Here is a 26235-nt window from a genome sequence, read left to right on the forward strand (position 1 = left end):
AACTAACCCTTTAAAGAGACTGAAATACATGCAGCACTGATTTTTAAGAATGCAGTTCACAGAAAAAGTAGATTTTGAATCACGTTCAAGTCTCAAATGAGCACCAGTCATTGCTAAAGATCTGTTTAAGTACAACTCACCTGAATTTGTGAAACTTTTTTTTCTTTTCCCCCCATTTCTGAGGTTAAAACAATGGTCTGCCCATGACAAGGCCATTTTCCTGATGCATTATTTTATAAAAACCAGCAAACATTTGCTCTAAAAATTAGGATATTCTATGTTGGTTAAACAAAAATATAGATTGCAATAGTTCATTTATTTTCCTTACAATTCAAAATACTATATTTTCAGGGATCTGCTTCATTAAGAGTTTTAAAGACACCTTGATGTGTGAGTGAATTATAGTTGGGAGGCACGTCTTTGTCTCGTTTAGTGAATTATATTTCAGTCATGATTATATATATATATATATATTAAAGGCAGTGAGGTCAGGAAGACACGGTTTCGTATGGGTTGAGCACATGTAAGTTGATTTCAGGTCACTGAGTTTTGAGGTGTACCACATAGAGTAACAGTTCTGTCATTACAACCGCTGCACACTGCCTCACCTTGGTGGCACTAGGTTTTTAGTTCCAGTTCCATAGTCTTCTCCATCTCCATATACTTTCAAAATGCAATTCTTGTCAGTGCTGAGTCCCAAAAATCCATGGCTATGAGCTGGAATACTTGTGAAGAAACCGGTCGTAGGCGTCATAAATTGCTTGCCTATAAGTCAACAATCATGCATGAAATTCAAAAGTTAATACATGTACTTAAAATTAGTGGACATACGGTTCATTTACGTGATTACAAGCAATATGCTACAGTTCAACCACATAAATAACATTGATCACTATTAAAGGAATACTTCATAATTCATAAAAAAAAAAAAAAAAAAAAAAAACTATATACCCCAGTGCTCAAAGGTTTGTGGTTGGTAGATTTTTGAATGTCTCTTATTCTCACCATGGCAGCATTTATTTGATCAAAAATATAGTAAAACAGTAATTCTGAGACATATTATATTTTAAAGTGTAGTTTATTCCTGTGTTGGCAAAGCTGAATTTTCAGCATCAATAATCCAGTCTTCAGTGTCACATGATCCTTCAGAAATCATTCTAATATGCTGATTTGCTGCTCAAGAAACATTTCTTAATATTATCAGTGTCAAAAACAGTTGTGCTGCTTAATATTTTTGTGGAAACCATAATATACAAGTATGTATATATGTATGTATGTATGTATGTATGTGTATATAAAAAAAAAAAAAATATATATATATATATATATATATATATATATATATATATATATATATATATATATATATATATATTATTTTTTTTTTTTTTTTTTTTTTTTTCAGGATGCTTTGACAAAAAGAAATTTCAAAGGAACAGCATTCATTTGGAAATGAAATCTTTTTTTCTCACTTTTGATCATTTTAATGCATCCTTGCTGAAAAGAAGTATTCATTTCTTTTGTTTTTTATCTTATTTGAATGGTAGTTTCAATGCAATTACAATGAACAAGGACAGAAAAAAATATGCAAAAGCACCAAAGAGAATCATGAATGTAGTGCATTTAATTTGTGTATATTTAAGTTTTCTGATGTCATTGCTTGTGAGAATCCTGTTATTAACTAATAATCTTGACTTCCACACTAACTACGTTCATAAGCAGTGTTGTGCAAGTTACTTCCAAACTATAATACATTATAGATTACTTGCTACTGTTACTTAAAAGTAATTCTTTACCTTACAATATTACTGTCTCAGAATTGTAATGCGTTACATTATTCCTGTATTACTTTTGAGTTACTTTCACCAAAATAACTACAGAAATAACTGTTTGGTGCCCATTGAAGTCCACTATATGGAAAAAAATCCTGGAATGTTTTCATCAAAAACTTTAATTTCTTTTAGACTGAAGAAAGAAAGACATGGACATCTTGGATGACATGGGGTGAGTAAATTATCAGGACATTTTCATTCAAAAGTGAACAAATCCTTTAAGGGTCTCGCATTCTAGGTTTTTTTTTTTTTTTTGAACAATTAAATTTTGGGCTAAAAGTGTGTTTTAACGCAAGCGTTATTGAACATGTATCGAGTAAAATATTACTGAAAATTTATTAGTAATGCCTTAGACTACTGCATTGTAACAGCAAAAAGTAATACGTTTCTGCAATGCAGTACTTTTGTAACGCGTTACTCCCAACTAGGGCTGGGCAATATATGGCATGCAATTGTCACACACATTTCGTCAGTAAAGCCGGTTCCCTGATTACTGCTAAATCACCATCACCTGCTTTCAAATGGAGTGGCATTTAATAGACAGAGCCGTAGTTCACTGATAAGCTACGCAATATCGCATTCATATCGCAGATGAATCGCCTTCGATAATGAACGCGATATTGCGTTCCTTATCAGTGAACTACGGCTCTGTCTATTAAATGCCGCTCCATTTGAAAGCAGGTGATGGCGATTTAGCAGTAATCAGGGTACCGGCTTTACTGACGAAATGCGCGTGACAATCGCATGCGATATATCGCCCAGCCCTACTCCCAACACTGTTCATAAGAGAAGCTGAGATTTGTGAACGAATCATTCCTTTGAACTGGACTTTTTCAATGAATCTGTTGATTTGGTTTATAAAACCACTCTGAATGATTTGTTCACTGACTAAATGATCCATGATTTATGATGCTTTTGCGTTATTTTTTGAAACTTGAATGCTTCTGAACATCTTCTGAACATATCCAGAACATCTTCAAAAAGTTATCCTTTTGTGTTCTGCAGAAGAAAGAAAGTCATACAGGTTTTGGGTAAACTATCCATTTAAACTAAAATTTGTGCTTACCGAAACAGTCCTTGTTTGAAAAGGTAGGCGCTGACGTGACCTCCATTGAGGTAGCGAACCTCACAGCCAGGCCAGATTTCCTGTAAGCTGCGAACTCCAGTGCGGGGAATATAAGCATCTTCCTTTGCCTGGACTATAATGATCAGACTGGGATCCACAGGCACTGAAGACAAAGTAAGCAAAAAAGAAAGAGGATCAAACATAGGAACACAAGCCAAACCACATCCAAAACAAAACAGATTTAGTACCTGAAAAATTGGCGATGTGTGTGCATTCATCCATCACGCCCTTCATGAAGCAGAGAGACTCCCGCTGCAGCGACTGCCGCTGGCCGGCCCCATAGGTGATGCTCTTAGCATGTAGCATGTCCAAATGAGGCCCGCTGCTGCTCACAGCGGACAGCATCTGATCCAGTCCGTCTCTCTCTCTTCGCCCCATCAGCAAGGCTGTGTCTGAAACGTGACCTCCAGTCCCGGGCTGAGAACACGAGGAGCGTAGCCCCATCTGCTGGTCCCTCTCTGGCGAGTGGAGGTCAAGAAGGTCATGGGCAAGATCCAGGTCAGAGAGACTGTCAAAGCTGCCTGGGGCATTTTTTACGAATTCCTGGCCCATCCGGAAAGAGTCTGTCTGAAAATCAAGGGTATGTCACAGCGAGTAATTTGTCAAAAATGTTGCACCTTCAACATAAGTCATGTGATAAATTACGCAAGCAACAAATCATATCTTCCTCTATGATCTTTTGTGTCCTTCATATCCACAAGTTTCCTACGCCCCATGAGGCCTTGCGTCAAACGTGGGAGCGTCTTCCGGTTCGAAGTAAACAAGCTGGACATGACACTCATTCATTCAACATTTGACAGTCATTCAAGATTTAACGATCCAAACTTGCGAACGTTTGTTTTTTACTTAAAGATTTAAGATTCCAGCATAAATATTTGAACAATGTTTTACAATAAAAAATGTTACATTAATATTAATTTATGTCAGGAGTGCAGATCAATCATGCTAAATCTAACAGACCTATTCAGTTGCGCCTGCTTCCATTTATTTACGATCACGAGAATGCACAAAACAACTCCACTAAGGCTTTTAAATCCAAAGGCTTACACATTTAGAAATATATTGATAACATACCCTATGTTTACGTCACTTTTCTGAGCATTTCTATTTATTTTCCTCTAAATTATGCGATGATTGCAATCCGAGGATGTTTGCGCGATCGCTTGTCTATCTATCCTGATCCTTTCAGCCAGAGCAACAGAGGGAGCTCATGAGAAGACAACAGGAGTTATGAGTTATACGAGTTAACCGGAGTGTGTGAATCTGTGAAAGATATGCATTTGTCAGGAATGAACAGGCACAGGGAAGAGACAGATAAAACATTAAACTAAATAAATACACGATTATAATCACATAAGAATTGTCTTCGTCCCTCAAGCAGTCTCTGATATTTTCCATAAACGTGTGTATTTATCGCAATGGTTAACATCAGTATCCTTTAGCATCGCATACAGTGGAAACGCGACTAGCTCTGGCATGCACGATACGTTAGGAGTAAAATATCACATCATATGGCTTTGGTGCATCAGTGACAGGTGAAGTACAGACAGCGGGTTGTTCATGTATTGCAGGGTCAGGATGCTCTAGTCATGCAGCAGCACTGTTGTGGAAGGTCAGTAAAGTAAAGGGCAATTAAGGGAACGAAAACTGTTTATTGTATTGTGATATTATTAACTAATAAATGTACTAAACTGAAATGTTGTCCCTGAGCGCCTTAACGACATCTCTCATAAAGATTTGCAACTTTGCAAAGTAAACAGTGATCCAAAAAACACTTAGCCTCTTCGCTAATTAGCACACTAAATACCATTGGTATGCTACTTCCGCCGCCTCACCGGAAGTTGTACCCACGTTCTCTTTTACAGTAGCGGTCCGCGGAAACAGGTGGATAGAAACAAGCTAAATCACAGCAAAACTCTACCACAGAATAACATGCCTACCCCACAATACTCCAGCATACTGATGATTTCTTCCTCATAGACTGTGTGTGCTGCATACTGCTTTTCCAGCTCTCTCCAGTTCACGGCTCGACTTAAAACACCCTGCAGAATAAAAGATTCAATTATTAAATCTGATGTTACGACGCCCAACTGAGTTATTCATGAATGAATAATTGTAAATTGGAAAGAGTAACACTTGGTGAGGTCTATATTACCATGTTCTGATGCTATCAATTCACTGACACTGGAATGAAGATGTAAAGGTATTTCACAGTCACAAAGTTCAATAGCTAAGTGACTAATACTGCCTTTAAGTCCTGGGAAGTCCCTACATACCAGGATTATAATAATTAACTGAAACTAAAACTAAAAAAAAAAATATATATATATATATATATATATATATAGAGAGAGAGAGAGAGAGAGAGAGAGAGAGAGAGAGAGAGACTTTCATAGTATTTTTATTTATTTATTTTTTTTGGCAACAACTGTCTGGATACCAACTTTCTTTAAAATATCTTCTTTTGTGTTCAACAGAAGAAAGAAATTCATACAGGTTTGGAACAACATGAGGGTGAGTAAATGATGACAAAATTTTCATTTTGGGGTGAATTATCCCTTTAAACTTTTTATTTCAGTTTAAAAAAAAAATCAATATAGACAAAAAAACTACTACTAAAAAAAAAAAAAAAAAAAAATCACAAAAATATAACAAAATTGCAAAAATTTTAAAATAAAAAAGGAAATATAAAAATAAAAACTAATTCAAAATGTGCATGAAACTTTTGCATTTTTCCTTGAAAAGTTTTTCCTTTGTGTTGTTTCGAGTAGACGCCACATAGGGCTGGGCGATATATCGCATGCGATTGTCACGCGCATTTCGTCAGTAAAGCCGGTTCCCTGATTACCGCTAAATCGCCATCACCTGCTTTCAAATGGAGCGGCATTTAATAGCCAGAGCCGTAGTTCACTGACAAGCTACGCAATATCGAGTTCATTATCGAAGGCGATTCATCTGTGATATGAACGCGATATTGCGTAGCTTGTCAGTGATCTACGGCTCTGTCTATTAAATGCCGCTCCATTTGAAAGCAGGTGATGGTGATTTAGCGGTAATCAGGGAACCCGCATTACTGACGAAATGCGCCTGACAATCGCATGCGATATATCGCCCAGCCCTAACGCCACATAGTTAAAAATTAAAAACACTGTATTATACTGCCAGGCCAGTAGTTGGTGATGTCACTTTGTAAAGAAACATTATGCGCCTATAGACTGAACGTGTAATATGCATGTGCATGATGCCACCTTTTTCGCAAATTCACATTTTTTGTAGTTTACACAGAGACAACAATGGTATTGTTTTTTTAAAACTGCATTTTGAAACCTGTTTTCAAAAGTTTGCATTTTCAGGCATGTAAATGAGTGGGAAAAAAAGCATAAAAAGTTTTCCGTTTTTAGTTGAAAACAGTATTGTGTAAACTCCCCGTTATATTAAAAAAATAGAATTTTTAAAAACTAATAACAGTTTCTGAATGTTACTAAAATAACCTTGCTACATACTTTCTTTTTTCATTTTCTGACAAATATAAGCTAAAATGCATGAGCTTTTCAGCACTAATGCCACTGATGCATTTTATAAACCTGCTGAATAAGCAGTAAATTCTGGGAGGACTTATAGTTATTGATCATTAATAGATCAAAAAAGTCAGCATTCACATTTAAAACTTAATATTGACCAAAAACAACCGACTTGATAAGTTTGAGTTTTTCACAGGAAATTATGATTTTGTGGTATCTTAGAAATACAACCAATTCAAAATGACTTTTGGCAACATTAATACGTCACAATATGATGCTAACACATAGTTGTTTAAATCTTACTGTGGTAAAAACACTTGAAGCAGTCGTCCAGGATAAACAAGGAATAAGTGGAATTGGTTTGGGCCAGTTTGTTACAGCTAATGATGCCATCTAGGAAGAAAATGAGTCAACAAATCATCAATAGATTTTGGTTATACAGGATATGGAACAGGTTCTTCTGAACACAGTTGATTGGAAACAACATAAAGAAATAAAGAACCTACATGTCCGCCCATAGAAATGCCAGTCATGCCCAGAGGCCAGAAACCCTCTCGCTCCAGCCAGTGTAACAGTGCCGCAGACTCCAGGATCAGTGCTCCACCCATCACAAACAGGTCAGATACATTCTTCAGACTGGAGCGACTGCATTAAACGCAAATCACATACATTGTAACCATACATTGTTCATACTAATGCTCCATACAACAAAGACATAGACAACAACAGCTCCATCACAGCTGCTGCCAGTAAACAAACACTCACAGTTGGTCTTTAGGTTTCCTATATCCATGTATGGCTCACAGTTAAGGAGGTGTTAGATGAGATCTAGTCATTTTTGATATTGTGGTCTAATATGTCTGTAGTTTAGCATTTATAAGGATATAATAAGGATTCTCCAACAGAAGAGACGCCATCCCTGATTCTTTAACCATCGGTCTGGCCATTAGTGTTCGCCTTCTCCAGAAAAACTGGGGGGAAAAAATTAAAGATGCATCAAATTCAAATAAAAATCTAGCTGATACTGAAAATAATTATTGACCTTTCAACTTATGGACAATAATTGATACATATTAACATCAAATACTAAATACTATTTAATAGTTTTAATTTTTTTTTTTAAACAAAAAATAAATTAAAATAAAAAGATAAAAAATAAAACAAATTTTTAATGCTCGACATGTATTAAGGCATCACAGCATTATGTACATTATGAAAAATTTATATTCAGTGCTTCCCACAGGTTTGAAATATACTTGCGGTGGTAGCCGGGCGAAAAATCCTCCTATTACCCACGGCACAAAAATGGTCTACTACGTGTGACAAACAAATAATGTGTGATTTTTAACAGTATTTTTATTTATTGAAATTAATTTTAATTACATTGCATATTACATTTAATTACATACTAATATTATGCATTATTATGCATTGTAAATTATGCATAATTACAGCATTTAAATGGTTCACCTTTTCCTATGTTCTCCTTGCTGTCATATAGTGTTTCTCTCAGTGAATGGGACACAGAGTTTACTAGTAAAATTTATAAAATGAATAATATATGTGTCAAATAATGTTCTTAGTCTTTTCTTCCTGTGGGGAGACTACAGTAATTTACTATGAATTAAATGGAAATCAAATTAAACAATTTATTGTGTAACCAAAATACCAATAATGCCCAAAAGAAAAAGAAAAAACTTAGCATAAACAAGCCAGAAATACACCGGGACTCTTATTTTGAAATATCTGTACTATTGCAGGCCTTCAGAATCTTTCAGATTCTTACAATCGTCTAAAACATTTTATATAAAGGCCATGAAGTAGACTTAGTAATAATTCATCAACTTGAGTTCATTAGCAATCGCTTGGCATAAATCTGCGCTTTTCATTGATTGAGAATCACTTTGAAGCAGTCTGAAGCGCTGCTGCGCGAGCTTGTAGAATGCGCAACAGCGCCGCCTTGTGACTTTGCAGAATGCAGCACCCGTGGGAATGTCAGCGTAAGTAAACAGTTCTGACACACACATAACGAGCAGGTATGAAACGACTAGTTAATCGATCGTGGATGGTTTCATTATCTTGCGCGGATATAAAAGTATAAGAGGATAAAAATAATAAAAGCAAAAACGTGTCTCCAAATATACTTGGGCGGCCGTTATTATACGTGGGCGGTCTGCCCAAGTAAAGTCTATGTGTGGGAAGCACTGTAGGTACTCTTATTTTGAAATGTCTGTACTATTGCAGGCTGATCCTTCAGATTCTTACAATCGTCTAAAACATTTTATATAAAGGCCATGAAGTAGACTTAGTAATAATTCATCGACTTGAGTTCATTAGCAATCGCTTGGCATAAATCTGCGCTTTTCATTGATTGAGAATCACTTTGAAGCAGTCTGAAGCGCTGTTGTGCGAGCTTGTAGAATGCGCAACAGCGCCGCCTAGTGACTTTGCAAAATGCAGCGCCCGTGGGAATGTCAGCGGGAGTAAACAGTTCTGACGCACACGTAACAAGCAGGTATGAAACGACTAGTTAATCGATCGTGGATGGTTTCATTATCTTGCGCGGATATAAAAGTATAAGAGGATAAAAATAATAAAAGCAAAAATGTGTCTCCAAATATACTTGGGCGGCCGTTATTATACGTGGGCGGCCTGCCCAAGTAAAGTCTATGTGTGGGAAGCACTGATATTCATTTTGAGATTTGCTAATCTGTTAAATGAAAGCAAATATTATGGTGTCATTTTAGTGACAAATGTCGAGAGCACATTATTGTCAAACGAGAGCACATACATGCAATGCGCGAGAGTGAATCTCTCCACTCACGCGTGGATTTCCTTTGCTCTCGCACAAAACTGGACACGCACTCTCAAATATACAGTGCTCTCTTATGAACTGTCTCTCCTCTTGCTCAGATATTGCGTGTGCGCGCTCAAACTGTGTCCTGCTCGCTTGCGAATCTCTCCGTGATTTTTTCAGAAATTATTTTGCTTATGGATTAAACGCTGTCAAAATGTTATCAACCAATCAGAATAGACAACTGATCGATGAAAATGCTACGTGGAATCTTATTGGCTGAGAATGAACTGCGCCTGGGATTCTTTCGACAAAGATTGATATTTAATTTCTTAATAATATTAATCAAATGTGACCTAGTCTAACTGCATCACATTACAGGTCAAACCCCAATTTATCTAAACAAACAAACTACTTGTACTTGTGTTGAAATTTATAAAGAAAAGGTAACATTTTACAATAAGGATTTTATTTGTTAACATTAGTTAATGTTTTATCTAACATGAACTAACAATGTGCAATACATTACTGTAATTATTAATCTTTGTTAACTTCAATTAAAAAATACAGCTGTTTGTTAGTTCACAGTGCATTAACTAATGTTAACAAATACAACTTTTGATTTTAATAATGTATTAGTAAATATTGAAATGAACATTAACAAAGATTAATAAATGCTGTAGAAGTGCAGTTAATTATTAGTTAATGTTAACTGATGATAATGAAATCTTATTGTACAGTATTACCAAAAATATCTTCTGATTTCAGACAGAACACAATCAGGGTCAGATCATCATTCCCTAAATACTTAAAATGTGGAGATTAAATAAACCACTATAGTGAAGGGGCCTGTACCATGAAGCTGGATTAGCTGGCTAGCCAGGTAAGTTTCAGATTAGTTTGTGCCAATCCTGGGTTTTAGGTACCATGAAAGTGACTTGGCTTTTAGCGGTGTTCATCGCCATAGTAACTTACGCTCCATGGCTAACCTGCTCCGGGGCAGGTTATGTTCTAGGTTAGAGATCTCAAACTGAAATTGGACCAATCAGACGTAAGCTAAGTGACACTGACACACCCAACACAATAAAGTCCATCCCTCAGTTTCTCTTCCTCCAAATTAAATGTCACAATATAGTAAAAACAAATATTTAATGATAAAATTGTCTGGTTTTAATGATAATTACTTAGAATTATTTTATGATTTATATATGATTTGTATAATTATCTATATTTTTATTAATCCATTACATGCACACAAGTTTAGTTTAACAGTTGTTAGTAAGCATTTAGTTTCAATGAATATTAATATATATATAGATCTTATGTAATATAAATAAGTAAATATACTCTTTAAATATGACTACATGTGAACTTGTATATTTGAGTCTCTATTGCTATATATGATCAACTATATAAACTAACTTCACAACTTTCACTTGCACTGATAGAGAAAGATCATTTCTTTTATTTGTCCTCTTTCACAGACAAGTATTTTCCATTAGTGTAAATGCGTTTAAATTCTTCATTTTCAGCAAAAGAGTTTTGAATCACGCTGGCTCTCTCGCGAGAAGTGAATCACAGTTTATCTCTGTTGCAAGGCATGTGATTGGCTGTTTGGCACTGATGTCACAGATTCATGTGCACGCGCTCCACAAACTCAGGATCAAAGCCTGAGTTGACAGAGAAAGTTGATGATCAGCATCATGGTACCAACAAAGCCAGATAGGAGTGGTTTGGTTTTGTCAACTCGAAACTAATCCTATAACCCTGAGTTTGTTCAACTACCATCATGGTACAGGCCCAAGGTTGGGGTTTGGTATAAAACATGACATAGCCTACAAAAATACTTTGGGTATAAGCTCTTATGGGTGCACGATTAATCATTAAAAGAACGCAATCTTATTCCTAAATGACAACGATTCAGCTATGTCTATTAACCTTTTGAAATTACGATCATACCGGAATATTTAAACCTGCATTTGCATTGCCACTGAAAGCAGTGGTCATGTAAGCTATATGTGTGTTTTCAACAACACACTATTGCTACTTCTGTGTTGCAAACATTAAATAATAACACAAGTATTGCAATAACAATTTATAGTCCGAATATCCACTGAAAACGAGTAAATGATCTTTGAAACTAATGTTATTACACTGTTCTGCCAGTAGGTGGCAACCAGTGACTGTTAAAATGTATTTTATTAATCAAAATAATTCATTCCAGAGATTTGTTTAAAAACACTAGATGAAACAAGTCTTCATTAATTTCAAACGATTTTGTAATTAATTAATTTAATTTAATTTTTTTTTTAATAGGCTAATTTATAACATTTACACATTTCTAAATAGACTGATTTATAACATTAAATTAGTTGTTTAATCTTTTGTTTTAAATTAAAGTTTAATTTAATGTTTTGGTCCATGATTTGGTCCATGATATAAATCATTAAGTGGACTTTGACCTGTAATGGGATGCAGTTAGACAAGCTTATTAATACAGAAATCATCAATTTCTAGGATAGGCCTACATTTTGATTAATATTATTGAATATTATTAAATTGTAATGAAATTAAATATCCATCTTTGTCAAAAGAATTCCAGGCGCAATTCACTCTCAGCCAATAAGATTCCACGTAGCATTTTCATTGATCAGTCGTCTATTCTGACTGGTTGATAACTTTTGACAGCGTTTAATCCATAAGCAAATTAATTTCTAGTGCAAAATCATGGAGAGATTCGTGAGCACGCAGAACACAGTTTGAGCATGCACACGCAATGTCTGAGCGAGAGGAGAGACAGTTCATAAGAGAGCACTCTATATTTGAGAGCGCGTGTCCAGTTTTGTGCGAGAGCAAAGGAAATCCGCATTAAATGTATGTGCTCTCGTTTCACAATAATGTGCTCTCGACATTTGTCAGTAAAATAACGCCATAAAATATAATCTAAATTTAAAAACAGGGAAAATATGCAATTAAAAATCCAATAATGATTAATATTAAAAATGAGTTACACTCTATTTTTAGGTGTCCTTGTTACAGTGCAATTATACAATTATGTAATGAGTAATAGTAATTAATTAAATGCAACTTACTATATAATTATGGTTAGTTTGGTTTTGGGTTATTTGCATGTAACTATGCAAAATTGACTTTTAGTATTACAATAGTAACTACTGCAATAGGAACACTAAAATAAAGTGTTAACTTTGAAAAAAAAAAGTCACTTATGCATTTATTTGATCAAAAATACAGTAAAACTGTAATATTGTAAAATATTATTACAATTTAAAATTTATGTTTCCTATTTGAATATATTTAAAAATGTTTATTCCTATGATTCAAAGCTGAATTTCCAGTCTTCAGTGTCACTTGATCCTTAAATGATTCTAATATGCTGATTTGCTGCTCAAGAAACATTTTTTATTGTTATCAATGTTGAAAACAGTTCTGCTGCTTAATATTTTTGTGGACATTTATCTGAAACATAAATCTTTTGTAACAACATACATGACTCAGTGTTTCCCATACGTTGACTAGACTGTGGCGGCCCGCCACATTCTAATTTGTCCCGCCACAGTCTGAAAATGAAATGGAAATTAGGTTGCGATATTTAAATTACAGTCTGATAATTGCCTCTTTTATATGGCAAAAGTGGGAGTCATAGAGCAAAATAAGTAGACTAGCACCAATTAAGTTTTCGTGCACTATATTCAAAGTCATCTGAAGCCATTCCATAGCTTCATGTGATGGAATATGTACATCGTTAAGTTCACGGTCAGAAACTCCTCTTCCCTCTGCTACAGCTGTCAGTCATTCAGCACTCAAACAGCGCGTCACGTTCGGTAACGACAGTCAGCACGGTAAAACTCTCCAATATGATATATTCCCATTATAATACTTGATATGTAGATAAAGGGCTGTGGATTTGCATAAAATGACTTTATCTTGCTGGAGTTCATTGCTATTTCTGAACGATGTCATCATACTGGCTACAGGATGTCTGTTAGATCGCACAACACAAGAACTATGAATTGGCGTCACACGCACTATAACTGAAATTTAAAAAAGTGAGTAGAAACATATGGATGCAGTCAGATATATACAGGGATTCTCTTTGTGCCGTGAACTTTTCAATGCGCAGCGCAACTGCGCGCTCTGACTCGATATTGCTTCAAGCACATCATTCTGCACCCAGGATGCGCATTAGCGGTTTTTTGCTGCTGTTTTGAAGCGTTTCATATTATCATAGTTTTGCACACTGAAAGATTATTAATAGCCTATCTTTTTCTGTTGTATCTATCATATCTTGTTGCCCCATTAAAATGCTGCACAATACATTTAAAATAAGCGTCTTTTAATCTTACATTAATATAAATACATATAATTATTTACATATAAATCTAATATAAATCGTTTTTTTAATTTCATAAGAATACAAATAGTAATTTTAAAATTGTTATTAACATTTGGATTTATAAAATTACTGTGCAAAGTTTTTTTTTTTTTTCTTCCCAAGAATTAGGCTATAATACTTTTTGCTGCTGAATTATATACTCATCTAGTTTACTTATTTATTTATTGCTCAGCTTATGATTGTATATTTTTATTCATTTGTTATTTTTCTCTATAATGAAGTGGCGTGTTTAGTGCATTCTGGATTGGTTAACAAATCAAAGAGTGACCATTAGTTCCACAAATACAGATACAGGCTCCCACTAATAAATTAATTCAACAAAGGTAACCTCTTTTGCTACATATTTTTAATGGTTTAAATGTGTACTCTACATGTTTGACCACATATGAACTATCATTTAGCCTACTATATGTTGTGTACATGACTAATGTGCCCTACCATCACCAATAAATAAATTACTTATAGAGCACAAAATTGTTTACAAGAGAACAAATTTCTTCATTGATCTAGTCACTTAATTTTGCTCTCAGAATGCACCAGATTTATGCATGTAAATTTAAAATGTACAAAATTTTGCCCCCGGACCCCCAAAGAGGAACCAACATCTGCCCACCACAGTCTCACAAAATCATGTGGGAAACACTGTGACTTTACTGTCACGTCTAATCAATTTAATGCATTCTTGATAAACAAAAACTTACTGACCCAAAACTTTTGAAGTTTAGTTCCATTTAAGTTAAGCTTAGTTCCATCACTAAACTTCACCAATGATGCTGAGACTGAATACAAACAACACCAGTTTTTGTACACTCACATGGTCTCCCGTTCCAGCCAGGTGAATACAGACTGGTCTGTGTCTCTTCCATTTCTTAGGTACAATGAACTGGAATCTGGTGGTAAAGTTGAAACAAAGTGTCTTCATTTGAAAGAACTTCGAATACAAGCCACACAATAAGCCTCATTAATCCTTCACATTTGCATTTAGTGTTTGTGGGTGATTTGTTTTGGTTACCGGGCTTTGACGGACTCAGCTGGCAAGATGCCCGGGACAAAGTGCTCCAGTGGTGATATGAAATGACCGTTGTGAATTTTGCAATCCGTTTGATCTTCTACCTTTGGGCACAGCGGTAACACGGTTAATGGGTCATCATGCAATATAAATTTTATAAATTATAAAATATGCAATATAAATTTTCATGCAATGGTATATATATGCTAAAAAAAATATATATACATGCCTCTAATATAGTTATTACTACTACTACTAACAACAACAACAACAACAACAACAATAATAAAAATATTGTTTAAAAAGTGTCTTTTACTTTGTCAATAAATATTGGGTAGTCCCTCTGTACCAGATCTTTACACCTCTCCCTGTTGCCAATAATCTTCCGGAACTCGAATATTCTGTAATATCCATAAAGCAATTTAAATTAAATAAGTTAATATCATTAAAGGTGCACTGTTTTTTGTTCATGTCAAGCTTAAATGACACACCTGTCAATATGGATGCAGCATGATCCAAATGCAAAACTGTTCAGAAACCGATGCAATTGTAAAAATGCGGTATTCACAGTAAACCATGATTAATTTCAAAATAATTAATTTTTTAATTAATTTTCATATAATGATTCAAATAGCTGAAATGATACTTTAAAATGAAACTAAAACCGGAAGTAGGGGGCGGCAAGTCAGGCCCTGTCCCAAATGGCACACTTCTATGCACTTTCGGTCTTGTGGACTTACAATGGCTGCCGTGTGCGCGTGTCCGTTAAGTCCACGAGACCGTAGGGTGTCCCATTTGCCAATTTTAGGCTTCAGAAGGGTGCTCGCGAGCGCCCCCTTTTCGGCCGATATGCACCCTCGATGCGCACTTTTGCGAAGCTCTATGGGAGACTTCTTTCCAACAGTCAAAGCGGCATTACGTCACAAAAGTGTGAACTTGTAGGAAGAACGCGAGTGTTTAGGGTGCCATTTGGGACAGGGCCTCAACTGTCTTTGAATCATTCATTCAGTCGATTTGATCAAAAGGCTGCTTCATTCAGGAACAGAGCAAGCGACTGTCTTTATGAATGGGTCATTGAATCATTGACTCAATTCATTTGAAAATGCAAATATATTAAAAAACTTGAAAATGATATATCCAACATACGTTTCACATTCTTTTTGTAAGAAAAAAGCATCTCTACGACTTCTGAGAGTGAACAACAGAGTTTTACTGTAGCATTACATAAAAACTAAGTGTCATTTTAACATCAGTGTAAACCAGGGGTTCAGGTAGGCCTACATTGGGTTTGACAACAGAAACTGAATAATCAAATGTAAAAATAAAACACTAATTAGTCTTCTCTTCATTGTATGAATTAAATATACATTATACAGTATACTGTTTCTTATTAGAGCTACAAAAGTTATTCACATCAAACTATTCATTACCATGTGTTCATGTATTCATGCAATATTTCACTGCCTGTATGCAACACTACGTGCTCAAAATGTTATTCAAAGAAATGTTTAAAGGGTGCATATCTTATGCATTTTTGGTCCTACACACACATATCCATCTTTTACGAATGTTTCTTTTTGTTACAACAACAAAAAAAAAAATATAACATTCTATAAGCCATATATCAACAAATATGCTTATACCACTGCTAAGTATTATTTTAGCATCGATATTTCATGAGTAATTATCAAAAGTTTCTGTATAAGCTTCACCCCACTATCATAAGGGATTAAATCATATGATGCAAATGTGTTTTTGTGTAGTTTACCTTTTCAGGTCTTCTGGCTTCCCCCATCCTTGGATGAAAAGTTTGGTGAGGAGAAGCCTTCTATACAGAACATCAAGCCGACTCACACCCATTGACAAAAAACATTCTTCTGCAGAGAACAAAACACACTTAATCGGCACTTCAATCACAAGTCATAATCCGTCAGTCAGCTTTATGGCTTTACACATTCCAATATGTAAGAACTGAGCAGCTGAAAGGGGTAAACAGCACAACACACACTGAACAGAACACCACATTTTTATTCATTTATTTTAATCTAATCTATTAATTTACTTATTTTAATCTTTTTTTTTTTTTTTTTTAAACCCTGTGCTAGACAATACAAATGACCTAGCTCTGTTTATCAAACTTAAGAGGGTGCTTTGACACTCAGAAAAGGCTTTCCTTAGTTTCTGAAACAGAACATAAGTTAGACATTGGACATGTCATAACCTCTCATTCAAAATGAATGACTATTGAGTAACCACTGATGACTGGACAATGACACTTCAATACATTTGTATGAAATCTAGAACATTAAAATGATTATCGCGTTTCTCACATTGCCCCTAAAAGATGAACAGTGTTTGAACATCCCACACTAACTGTCTGTTGTAAATCTAATCAGCTGTCAGTGATGAAGCTGCAGTAGAGCTGTGTATAAAGTTAAGGTTTGACTAACTGCTTGCCTCTTCAAGCCCACAAATCCTTTAAAACAAAGTGCGAATGAATGTACGTAAAGAAATAAGCATATACCTCGAGCTAAAAGGACGTAGATTTGTGTTTCTTTGAAGAAACTGGATCAGTATACATGACAGAGGACGAACTCCGTGCGATGGTGCAGCGCCATCCCAGCGTTCAACTCACTGCCGGAAGTAACTCTTCTTCTACGCTCATCATCGGCAGTGATGTACTCAGTTGCACAAGTAGATGGCGGTGTTGTACAGGTAAATTTTACAGTCGAGCTCTTCAAACAACACTAGCAAAGAACTTATATTGACTTAGATTGATTTACATTGGCTTCTATACTCTTTGACACTAGTAACAGCTACTCAAAACTATACAGGATTCCTTTCAGAATGTCTAGTGTGATTTAAAAACAATATATCCTATTTTGTTTATAGGATTCCAACTAAATTTACACAAATTTCAGTAGCATTATTATGATTTCTTATCCCTGTTGGACATCTAAAGGATTTTAAATAATTTTTTCCCGCCACAATTTTAAAACGCTTATTATTCCGGATGCAGTTCCCTACCCCATCTCATCTATATAAGCTAAGAAAACCCTTATATATTTACAAATATAAAGCAATTTGTATTAGGAATAGTACATTTACTTCACCATTTTGTATATTAAAAGTCTGAACTGAAAAGTTGATATTGAGCATCACTGTAAGATAAGCAGTAATCATTTATTACTCACCGTTATGCCGTTCCACACCCGTAAGACCTTCGTTAATCTTCGGAACGCAAATTAAGATATTTTTGTTGAAATCCGATGACTCAGTGAGGCCTCCATAGGGAGCAATGATATTTCCTCTCTCAAGATCCATAAAGGTACTAAAAACATTTAAATCGGTTCATGTGAGTACAGTGGTTCAATATTAATATTATAAAGCGACGAGAATATTTTTGGTGCGCCAAAAAACAAAACAAAATAACGACTTATTTAGTGATGGCGATTTCAAAACACTGCTTCAGTTAGATTCGGAGCACAAATGAATCAGTGTATCGAATCATGATTCAGATCGCGTGTCAAACTGCCAACGGCTGAAATCACGTGACTTTGGCGCTCCGAACAGCAGATTCGATACACTGATTCATTTGTGCTCCGAATCTTCCTGAAGCAGTGTTTTGAAATCGGCCATCACTAAATAAGTCGTTATTTTGTTTTTTTGGCGCTCCAAAATATTCTCGTCGCTTTATAATATTAATATTGAGCCACTGTATTCACATGAACCGATTTAAATATGTTTTTAGTACCTTTATGGATCTTGAGAGAGGAAATGTCATTGCTCCCTATGAAGGCTTACGAAGCCTTTGGATTTCAACAAAAATATCGTCATTTGTGTTCTGAAGATTAACGAAGGTCTTACGGGTGTGGAACGGCATGAGGGTAAGTAATAAATGACAGAATTTCCATTTTTGGGTGAACTAACCCTTTAACAAACACTGTTAATGACACTTCAGTTAGGATAACTTTTCTGTGCCCTAAGCTGATTTTAAAGAAAAATGCTTTAAAAAGTAAATAATTTTTATCGTGTCTCCTTAATAACATATATTTTGACTTTTTAGTGCTGAACGGCTAAATTTTACAGAATGAGCACATGCTAATATAGCATAGTTTCTTTTTTTTCTTTTTTCTTCTTGTCAAGATTTCAAGTAGGCTATAAAAGTATTACTATCGGCTAATTAATAATGTAAATATATTTGAGTGCCTGTTACATGTGGATCCATAAATATTTAAAGATTTCCGATTATTGTAATTGAAATTGAATTAAGTAAATGCACCAACGCGTTATATTTACATACGGGCTCCGCCCACGCCCCGCCCACAAACAATAAATTATGCAAAATGTTTGTTGGTGATGAATTTAGCACGGCGTTTTCATTGGTTTGCTGTTCACTGTATTACCTAACTATTTTGTAAATTTACCTGTAACGTTACCAGTGTCTATCTAACTTGCCAAAGTGAATTAAGTGTAGGCTAAATTAATTTGTATTCCAACTCACTGGATTGTTTTGGTGGAGCCACTTCTGCCTGATTACAGTCAAGCTGTTTTGAACACTACTGGCTACTGGCTTGAGAACTAGTTTATTTGTGCGTGAAACAAGCGGAATTTATCACGGTGGGCTGAGTGCCAAATGGAGGCGCGACATATAGGTCAGGACACCGAGGATACTATTGGGGAAGAAATAATTAACCCTTTTTAATAGTTCTTATCTTTATTCTTAAGATGCAACTTTCTTCGTTGATCTTCTTTAGATTCAGTCCTCTGGAGTCGCGCGCAGCTCTCAGGATAATCTCCAGACGGGACATTTAAAACTCTCGCTGCTGTTGCTTCATTCGGGTCGCTTCAGACTGAAACGTGTGGTCTGTAAGCATGGCAGGCATTCCCAAAGCTTTTACTTATGTGTTCATAGGCTTTCTAATAACTGTAATCTCAGGATTAAGAGCCAACTCTCTGCAGCAGGTTTTCGTGAAGGATATTGTAGCTGTTTACGGAGAAAACGGTTCACTGGATCTCAATGGCATTAACAGTTTATTGGAGACAATTGTGCAAGACAAGCCCTTGGATCCGAACATTCCTCTGCATGCTCAGGTAGGCTAATATGGTTACTTTGACGTTAGTTAGGCCTACCAAATGCTATTTACTAAACTTGTAATGAACATTTGACATTTATTTTCAGGCTATTTGGTTATTTGGCACATTTGAAAGCATCAATACAGACAAACAAGTGAAACACACTGATACTCATACTGTTTAATAGGACTTTATAGGCTTATTTCATTGACTTGTAACCCTGTTATCAGTGTGTGTCCGGAGAAGATATTCTGGTGCATTATGGGCTTCAGAACCTCTCTCATCTAACAGAGGAACATCTGGTCACTGTCTGCCCGGCTCTGCTCAACCAAGCAGTGCTGCCACCCTGTTCAAAAGAACCTCCGGTCCTCATTGACCCCACAGAACTTCGTGGTGAGTCTTCTTTAAAAAGCTGAATTTGTCATATCTTATCTTCTTTAGTTGTCAAAGACCGTTCTCCTGATGTAAACTAACATATTGTAGAATTTGTATATACCAAAGACAGAGAATGATGCCAAGTGAAATAAAGCTTTACACTTTATATTAAATTATAGTCATGTCAGTTAAAGTCATTTTTCCTCTCAATTCTTAATTCTCTCTAACTTAATGCAAAACAATCTTTGGGAAAATGTGTATTATTTAAAGTAGTATTTTATTTGTTTTAGTACTATTTTTTTTATATTGTTCTCATGCTATTTAATTAAAACACTGCATAATAATAGATATTACTATATTAAATTAAAAATGTACTGTATAACAGTAAAGAAAATCCCTGTTGAGAATGATGTCAGTTAACAGACAATTGTGCGTAATTGCCTAAAAAATGAAAGAAAACAATTTTCTTTATTTAATTTCACAAGACAGAAAAAAGAAAAAAGAATGGGTAACACTTTTCAATAAGGTCCCATTAGTTAACACATTAACTAATAATAAACAATACATTTGTTACAGTATTTATTATTCTTTATTAATGTTAGTTAATAAAAAGAAAACTATTCATTGTTAGTTCATTAAATATGAACAGATACAATTTTTGATTTCAATAATATATTAGTAAATGTTGAAATTAATTTTAACTTAGACATAAATTTTAACTTAGAAATAAAATTTGAAAATAATTATAATGTTGTGTAGGGAATGTTGGGAATAATTATTAATAATTTTATTGGAGTCTTGCACACATTACATACAGTTAATATGAACCGTGTATTCATTTGAACAGTGACATCTATTATACAGGAGGCTTGATTTAGTGCAGGAGATGCAGATAACTTTTTTTTTTTTTTTAAACGCTGTCTGCTGTTCCATTAGAAATATGTTATTGATCCTTATTAAGCTTTATTCGCTTTATGTGTAAAATGAAACGAATTGCTAATTACAATAAGCTACTCTTAACAATGAAAATAGTCCTGTACAAATACTAGAAATCGTGCAAAATGGAAATAATTGGGAATCATGTAACAAAACATTTACACATTTCATTTATCTGTTAGTGCTTTTATGTCATTTTGCCTGCTTGGCAGTTTCCTTTTTTAATTATATGAAGTCATAACGTTGCTGTCTTGCGGCCAGCCAATCGCTGCATTGCTGATCATGGTTTTGAGTATCGAAATTTCTGCCCTTTCCAATTTCCAAAAATTTCCAAGGCATTTTAATCTAATCTGCAAATTCGTTTGAAGAACCAAATTAAAATCAATTATCATGATCAGAAGATCTGGTATCTGTTAAATCATCTCAGATGTATTAAGTGAGGTATCAAGAATCAGTATAACAGAAGACAATACAGGACAATGAGAAGAACCAAACTGAGGAGCCGCTTACACGACACCGTTTTCAACTAAAAACAGAAAAGTGTTTATGTGTTTGCCCGTTCATTTACAGGACAACCGCATTTTGGGGGCCTGAAAACAAACTTTTGAAAACGGGTTTCAAAGTGCAAGTTTTGAAAACGATACTGTTATAGTCTCAGTGTGAACAACAAAAATTCTAATTTGAGAAAACGATGATGTCATGCACATGCGTATTAAGTGTTCAGTCTAAAGTTTTTCTTTACAAAGTGACATCGGCAACTACTGGCCTGGCAGCATAATACAGAATTTTTAATTGTTTTTGCGGATCCGTGTGAATGAGGATCGTTTTGACAATGTTGTCGTCTGTACACGAAAAATGCAACAGAATTTTTTTCCATTTTCAGTACATTGTTGCTGTGCACAATGCATGGCTAAATGAGGAACCAAACAAGACTCAGGTGAACATAATCAATTAACCAGTGCGTAACCATAGAAATCATCTAGCAATGGTAACAAAGGGAACAGGAACTAAACACAGGAAGGAAACATGGGAACCAAGGGAAAAACAACAAACCGAGTCCACACATAGAACATAACCATGACAATGTACATTTTATACTGTTTTTTTATATACTGTAATACACTAAAAATGCACTCACTATAGACCTTATTTACCAGAGAAACAAGCGCGCCGCCATCTTTATAAAATTGTCTTTGAACTTCCGTTTTGCGGTAGCTCTGTACATTTCTATGGCATCGCTGTCAAAGAATAATTAGTTAGTTAAGTGGATTTACTTGTTGTAGAGTTAATGAAAGTTATCATGAGCATTGTTATGTTTAAAGCAGATGTCTTAACAAATGTCAGTAGATCGGGAAGATTTTAAAACGAGCAGTTCATTCATAAATGTAATATCGCTGTGGAAATACAAACCGGAAGTCAAAAGACAACGAGCGCAACGCTGAAAAGGGGCAGGACTACATAAGGTCTATATTACAGTAATGAAACTCACCATTGAGGAATTACAGACAATTGTTTAACTGTGTTAAAAATAATGTCACAAAGCAAAAATCTTTATTTATGCAAATATTGTTTTTTTTTTTGTTTGTTTTTTGGGGTGGGGGGGGGGGGGTATGATTTACCCTTCTGTATAACTTTAACTGTTTGACCTTTCACCTTTCCTTCTGCATAAAGTCTGGGGATATGGCTTCTTGGCTGTTACCATCATTAATCTGGCCTCACTGCTGGGTCTGACTCTCGTTCCCGTCACTAAAAAGCCCTACTTCCCCAAAGTGCTCACCTACTTCATCGGTCTGGCTGTTGGGACGCTCTTCTCCAATGCTGCTCTCCAACTTATACCCGAGGTGAAATGCTTTTCCATTTTTCAGTTTATTTAATTTACGTTGGAAGCTTTCTTCATGTCATTTAGGTCAGTTTAGGACAGTCCTCTAGGAGGTTGTTGAAGGTCAGATTGGTGGTATGGCAGGATTATGAACCCAATAACTTACACTAGTTCATTCTTGCTTCATAGAAGCCCTGAAATCAAACCTCCAACTGACAAACTATTATTTCACATCTTTAATTGCCATCTTATCAGCACAATTATGCTGATACAGATTATGTATGCTTAGCCTATAGTGATTACATAATAATAAAATGCAGAACGCTCTTTGAACTGGACTCATTGATTCCAGACATTTTTATTTTCCTGAAGAGTGCAGATGTTTCTTGCTATGTGATGCATGATTGTTGCATGACGTGATATTTGTTTTGCACCGATTACATGTTGTAATATTTATTTTGGGTTTGCATTTTAACTTTGAACTAATAATGTGCAAGGATATATGCCTTAACTTGTTCAAAGACTCATGATTCCTTGATTAATTCCTCTGACTGAACAGGCCTTTGGGTTTGACCCGAAAGCAGACGGTTATGTTTTCCAAGCTGTTGGGATCTTTGGTGGATTCTATGCGCTGTACTTTACCGAAAAAATCCTTAGGATGGTCCTCAAACCAGACCATGAGGTGGGTTCATCTCAGTGTTATGAAGACTCAACAGAACTCGATTGGTTCATTTTCATTCATTTTGAATTCTTTATACTATTCCATCTAATGAAAAAACACACAAAAAGTAAAACACATTATTACAAGTCTCTCTGGAATACTTGCTTCTGATTGGTCAGTCACAGGCTCACAGCATTCTGCTGTTAAATATTGTCATGTAATGACAATATTTCACATTTTTTTATATAAAAAAAATTAAACTTTTTTTTTTACAAATACAGTAGTTGCATTATGAGCAGGATAGTGTACAGTCAGCTGGTTATTATCACTGAATCATTATCACTCTTTCAGGGTGATATAAAGTTTATTTTGTCATAATGATCTGTTGCCTAGATTATCTCATACTTAATATGCATATCCTATAATTGCAATTAACTGCAAGATAATTGAAGAGTGGCAGAGCTTCATTGATGGTCAATGTTTTATATTTTGTTCTTTGAAATCATATACTGTAATGATACAATCTTTTTTAAATCCTCTCCACTTCCATACCTCAGCACGGCCACGGACACAGTCACTTCCTCCCCTCAGAGAGCGGCCAACAGAACGGCGTCGTCATTACCGCGAACTCTGACTTCAACTTTGCCAGCAGCGACAAAGCCAGCATAACCTCTGACCCCCCAGTGGAACAGGTACAACTGCTCAGATCTCACAAAAACTACAAATAGTCCCAAGAGATATGTGAATGGCCTAAATATAGCCCTAAGTTACATAAACAGTATAAAAATAGCCAATGGTTTGGAAAAAAAAAAAGAAAAAAAGTTGTACCTACATGTCAACTAATTCTCATTAGAATATTAGTAGACTGTTAGGGATAGGGATAGTAGAATAAGGGGTTAGGGTTGGGAGAATAAGTTGAAATGTACTTGCAAAGTTAAAGTCAGTAGAATGTCTGTTGGCAGAGCATCTAAATAAAGTGTTAGCAGATTTTAAGCAGACAGTCTACTAATATTCTAATGAGAGTTAGTTGACATGTAGGTGCAGCGTTACTTATAGTCAACAGAATGTCCATAGGGGACTATGAAAATAAAGGGTAACCTTTTTTATTTTGAAAGAAATTAATACTTTTATTCAGCGAGAATGCATTAAATTGATTAAAATTGACTGTAAAGACATTCATAATGTTATAAAAAGATTGGTTTGAAAAAATGTTTTAAATGTAACTGTTTTCAAACTGTTTTAATAGCACCGAATCATCATGTTAGAATGATTTCTGAAGGATCATGTGACACTTAAGACTGGAGTAATGATGCTGAAAATTCAGCTTTGCATCACAATATTTTAAAAATATATTCAGATTATTTGAAATTGTAATAATATTTCACAATATTACTGTTTTTACTGTATTTTTTATCAAAAAATGCAGCCAACCCCAAACTATTGAATGGTAGTGCATGACAGAAATAAAAATATAAGATATAAATAGGCCAGCCATTCCTATGTGAAATGAGATTAAAACTAGTTAAAGAAACTACATTTTTACATTTTCTTGTGCTTGTCCATGCAAGGATGTTGCTTTGCGGTTCTAAGGTGTTCAGAGTATTTGTCAGCACATTGCTATGCGTTGCATACTCTTAAAAGGTTAGTTCACCCAAAAATGAAAATTCTGTAATTTATTACTCACCCTCATGTCGTTCCACACCCGTAAGACCTTTGTTCATCTTCAGAATACAAATTAAAGGTGCCATAGAATGCTTATTCACAAGATGAAAAAGTCTAATGTGTCCCCTGAATGTGTCTGTAAAGTTTCAGCTTAAAATACCCCATAGATTTTTTTTTTTTTAATTTAGTTTTTTAAATGCCTATTTTGGGGCATAATTAAATATGCGCCGATTCAGCGTGCGTCCCCTTTAAATGCTTGCGCTCCCCGCCCCCAAGCTCGCAACTCTAATACATTGCATAAACAAAGTTCACGCAGCTAATATAACCCTCAAAATGAGTCTTTACAAAGTGTTCACATTGCAGCATATCAAATCTTGTAAGTATTTGGATGTTAACATTTGATTCTGAATTAGTTTGATAGTAGCCTATGTGTGGCTAACGGGCTAAAGCTAACATTGCACACTGTTGGGGAGATTTATAAAGAATGATGATGTGTTTATGAATTATACAGACTGCAAGTGTTTAATAATGAAAATAACGACAGTCTTGTCTCCGTGAATACAGTAAGAAACAATGGTAACTTTAACCACATTTAACAGTACATTAGCAACATGCTAACGAAACATTTAGAAAGACAGTTTACAAATATCACTAAAAATATCATATCATCATGGTTGTCAGTTATTATTGCTCCATTTTTTGCTATTGTCCTTGCTTGCTTACCTGCATAAAGTCTGTTGATACTGCTGTGCACAGATCCAGATGTTAATACTGCCTTGTCTAATGCCTTGAACATGGGCTGGCATATGCAAATATTGGGGGCGTACATATTAATGATCCCAACTGTTACGTAACAGTCGGTGTTATGTTGAGATTCGCCCGTTCTTCAGAGGTCTTTTGCACAAATCAAATTTACATAAGAAGGAGGAAACAATGGTGTTTGAGACTCACTGTATGTCATTTCCATGTACAGAACTCTAATTATTTAACTATGCCAAGGTAAATTCAAT

General features: G+C 35.1%; 2 protein-coding genes across 5 annotated transcripts in view; one reads left to right on the forward strand and one right to left on the reverse strand.

The window, feature by feature from the left end:
* abhd18 (abhydrolase domain containing 18) lies at positions 1 to 17358 on the reverse strand. Of its 2 annotated transcripts, XM_048175721.1 has the most exons (13): positions 17221 to 17358; positions 16465 to 16573; positions 15013 to 15097; positions 14700 to 14800; positions 14502 to 14577; positions 7366 to 7450; positions 7245 to 7272; positions 6986 to 7124; positions 6783 to 6872; positions 4899 to 5000; positions 3147 to 3525; positions 2899 to 3061; positions 1 to 765 (listed from the first exon to the last, which is right to left on the reverse strand). In XM_048175721.1, exons 2-13 carry the CDS (start codon positions 16554 to 16556, stop codon positions 711 to 713), a joined length of 1395 nt encoding a protein of 464 aa, XP_048031678.1. In that variant the 5' UTR covers positions 16557 to 16573; positions 17221 to 17358; the 3' UTR covers positions 1 to 710. The 2 variants fall into 2 exon arrangements, with proteins under 2 accessions (XP_048031678.1, XP_048031679.1); XM_048175722.1 differs by lacking the exon at positions 15013 to 15097.
* The window catches only part of LOC125258726 (metal cation symporter ZIP8), a 13696-nt gene continuing 4818 nt past the window's right edge, over positions 17358 to 26235 (forward strand). Inside the window, exons 1-7 of one of the 3 annotated variants that reach the window (XM_048175723.1) lie at positions 17358 to 17411; positions 19454 to 19561; positions 19659 to 19790; positions 20003 to 20165; positions 22755 to 22924; positions 23462 to 23584; positions 24121 to 24255. In XM_048175723.1, coding sequence (XP_048031680.1) covers positions 17373 to 17411; positions 19454 to 19561; positions 19659 to 19790; positions 20003 to 20165; positions 22755 to 22924; positions 23462 to 23584; positions 24121 to 24255 — 870 coding nt within the window. In that variant the 5' untranslated portion in view covers positions 17358 to 17372. Of the gene's footprint in view, positions 17412 to 18618; positions 19352 to 19453; positions 19791 to 20002; positions 20166 to 22754; positions 22925 to 23461; positions 23585 to 24120; positions 24256 to 26235 lie in introns of those variants that run through there. The other 2 variants (XM_048175724.1, XM_048175725.1) reach the window with 2 other exon arrangements.

The sequence above is a fragment of the Megalobrama amblycephala genome, linkage group LG23, assembly GCF_018812025.1.
Source record: "Megalobrama amblycephala isolate DHTTF-2021 linkage group LG23, ASM1881202v1, whole genome shotgun sequence".
In the NCBI taxonomy this organism is placed as follows: Eukaryota; Metazoa; Chordata; class Actinopteri; order Cypriniformes; family Xenocyprididae; genus Megalobrama; species Megalobrama amblycephala.

Coding starts and splice junctions, on each gene's coding strand:
- abhd18 (XM_048175721.1), bottom strand. CDS start 16,556: ATGGGTGTGAGTCGGCTTGATGTTCTGTATAGAAGGCTTCTCCTCACC. Junction 7,451..14,501: donor TGGCTGGAACGGGAGACCAT/GTGAGTGTACAA, acceptor TTTTCCCCCCAG/TTTTTCTGGAGAAGGCGAAC. Junction 3,062..3,146: donor ACACATCGCCAATTTTTCAG/GTACTAAATCTG, acceptor CTTTGTCTTCAG/TGCCTGTGGATCCCAGTCTG.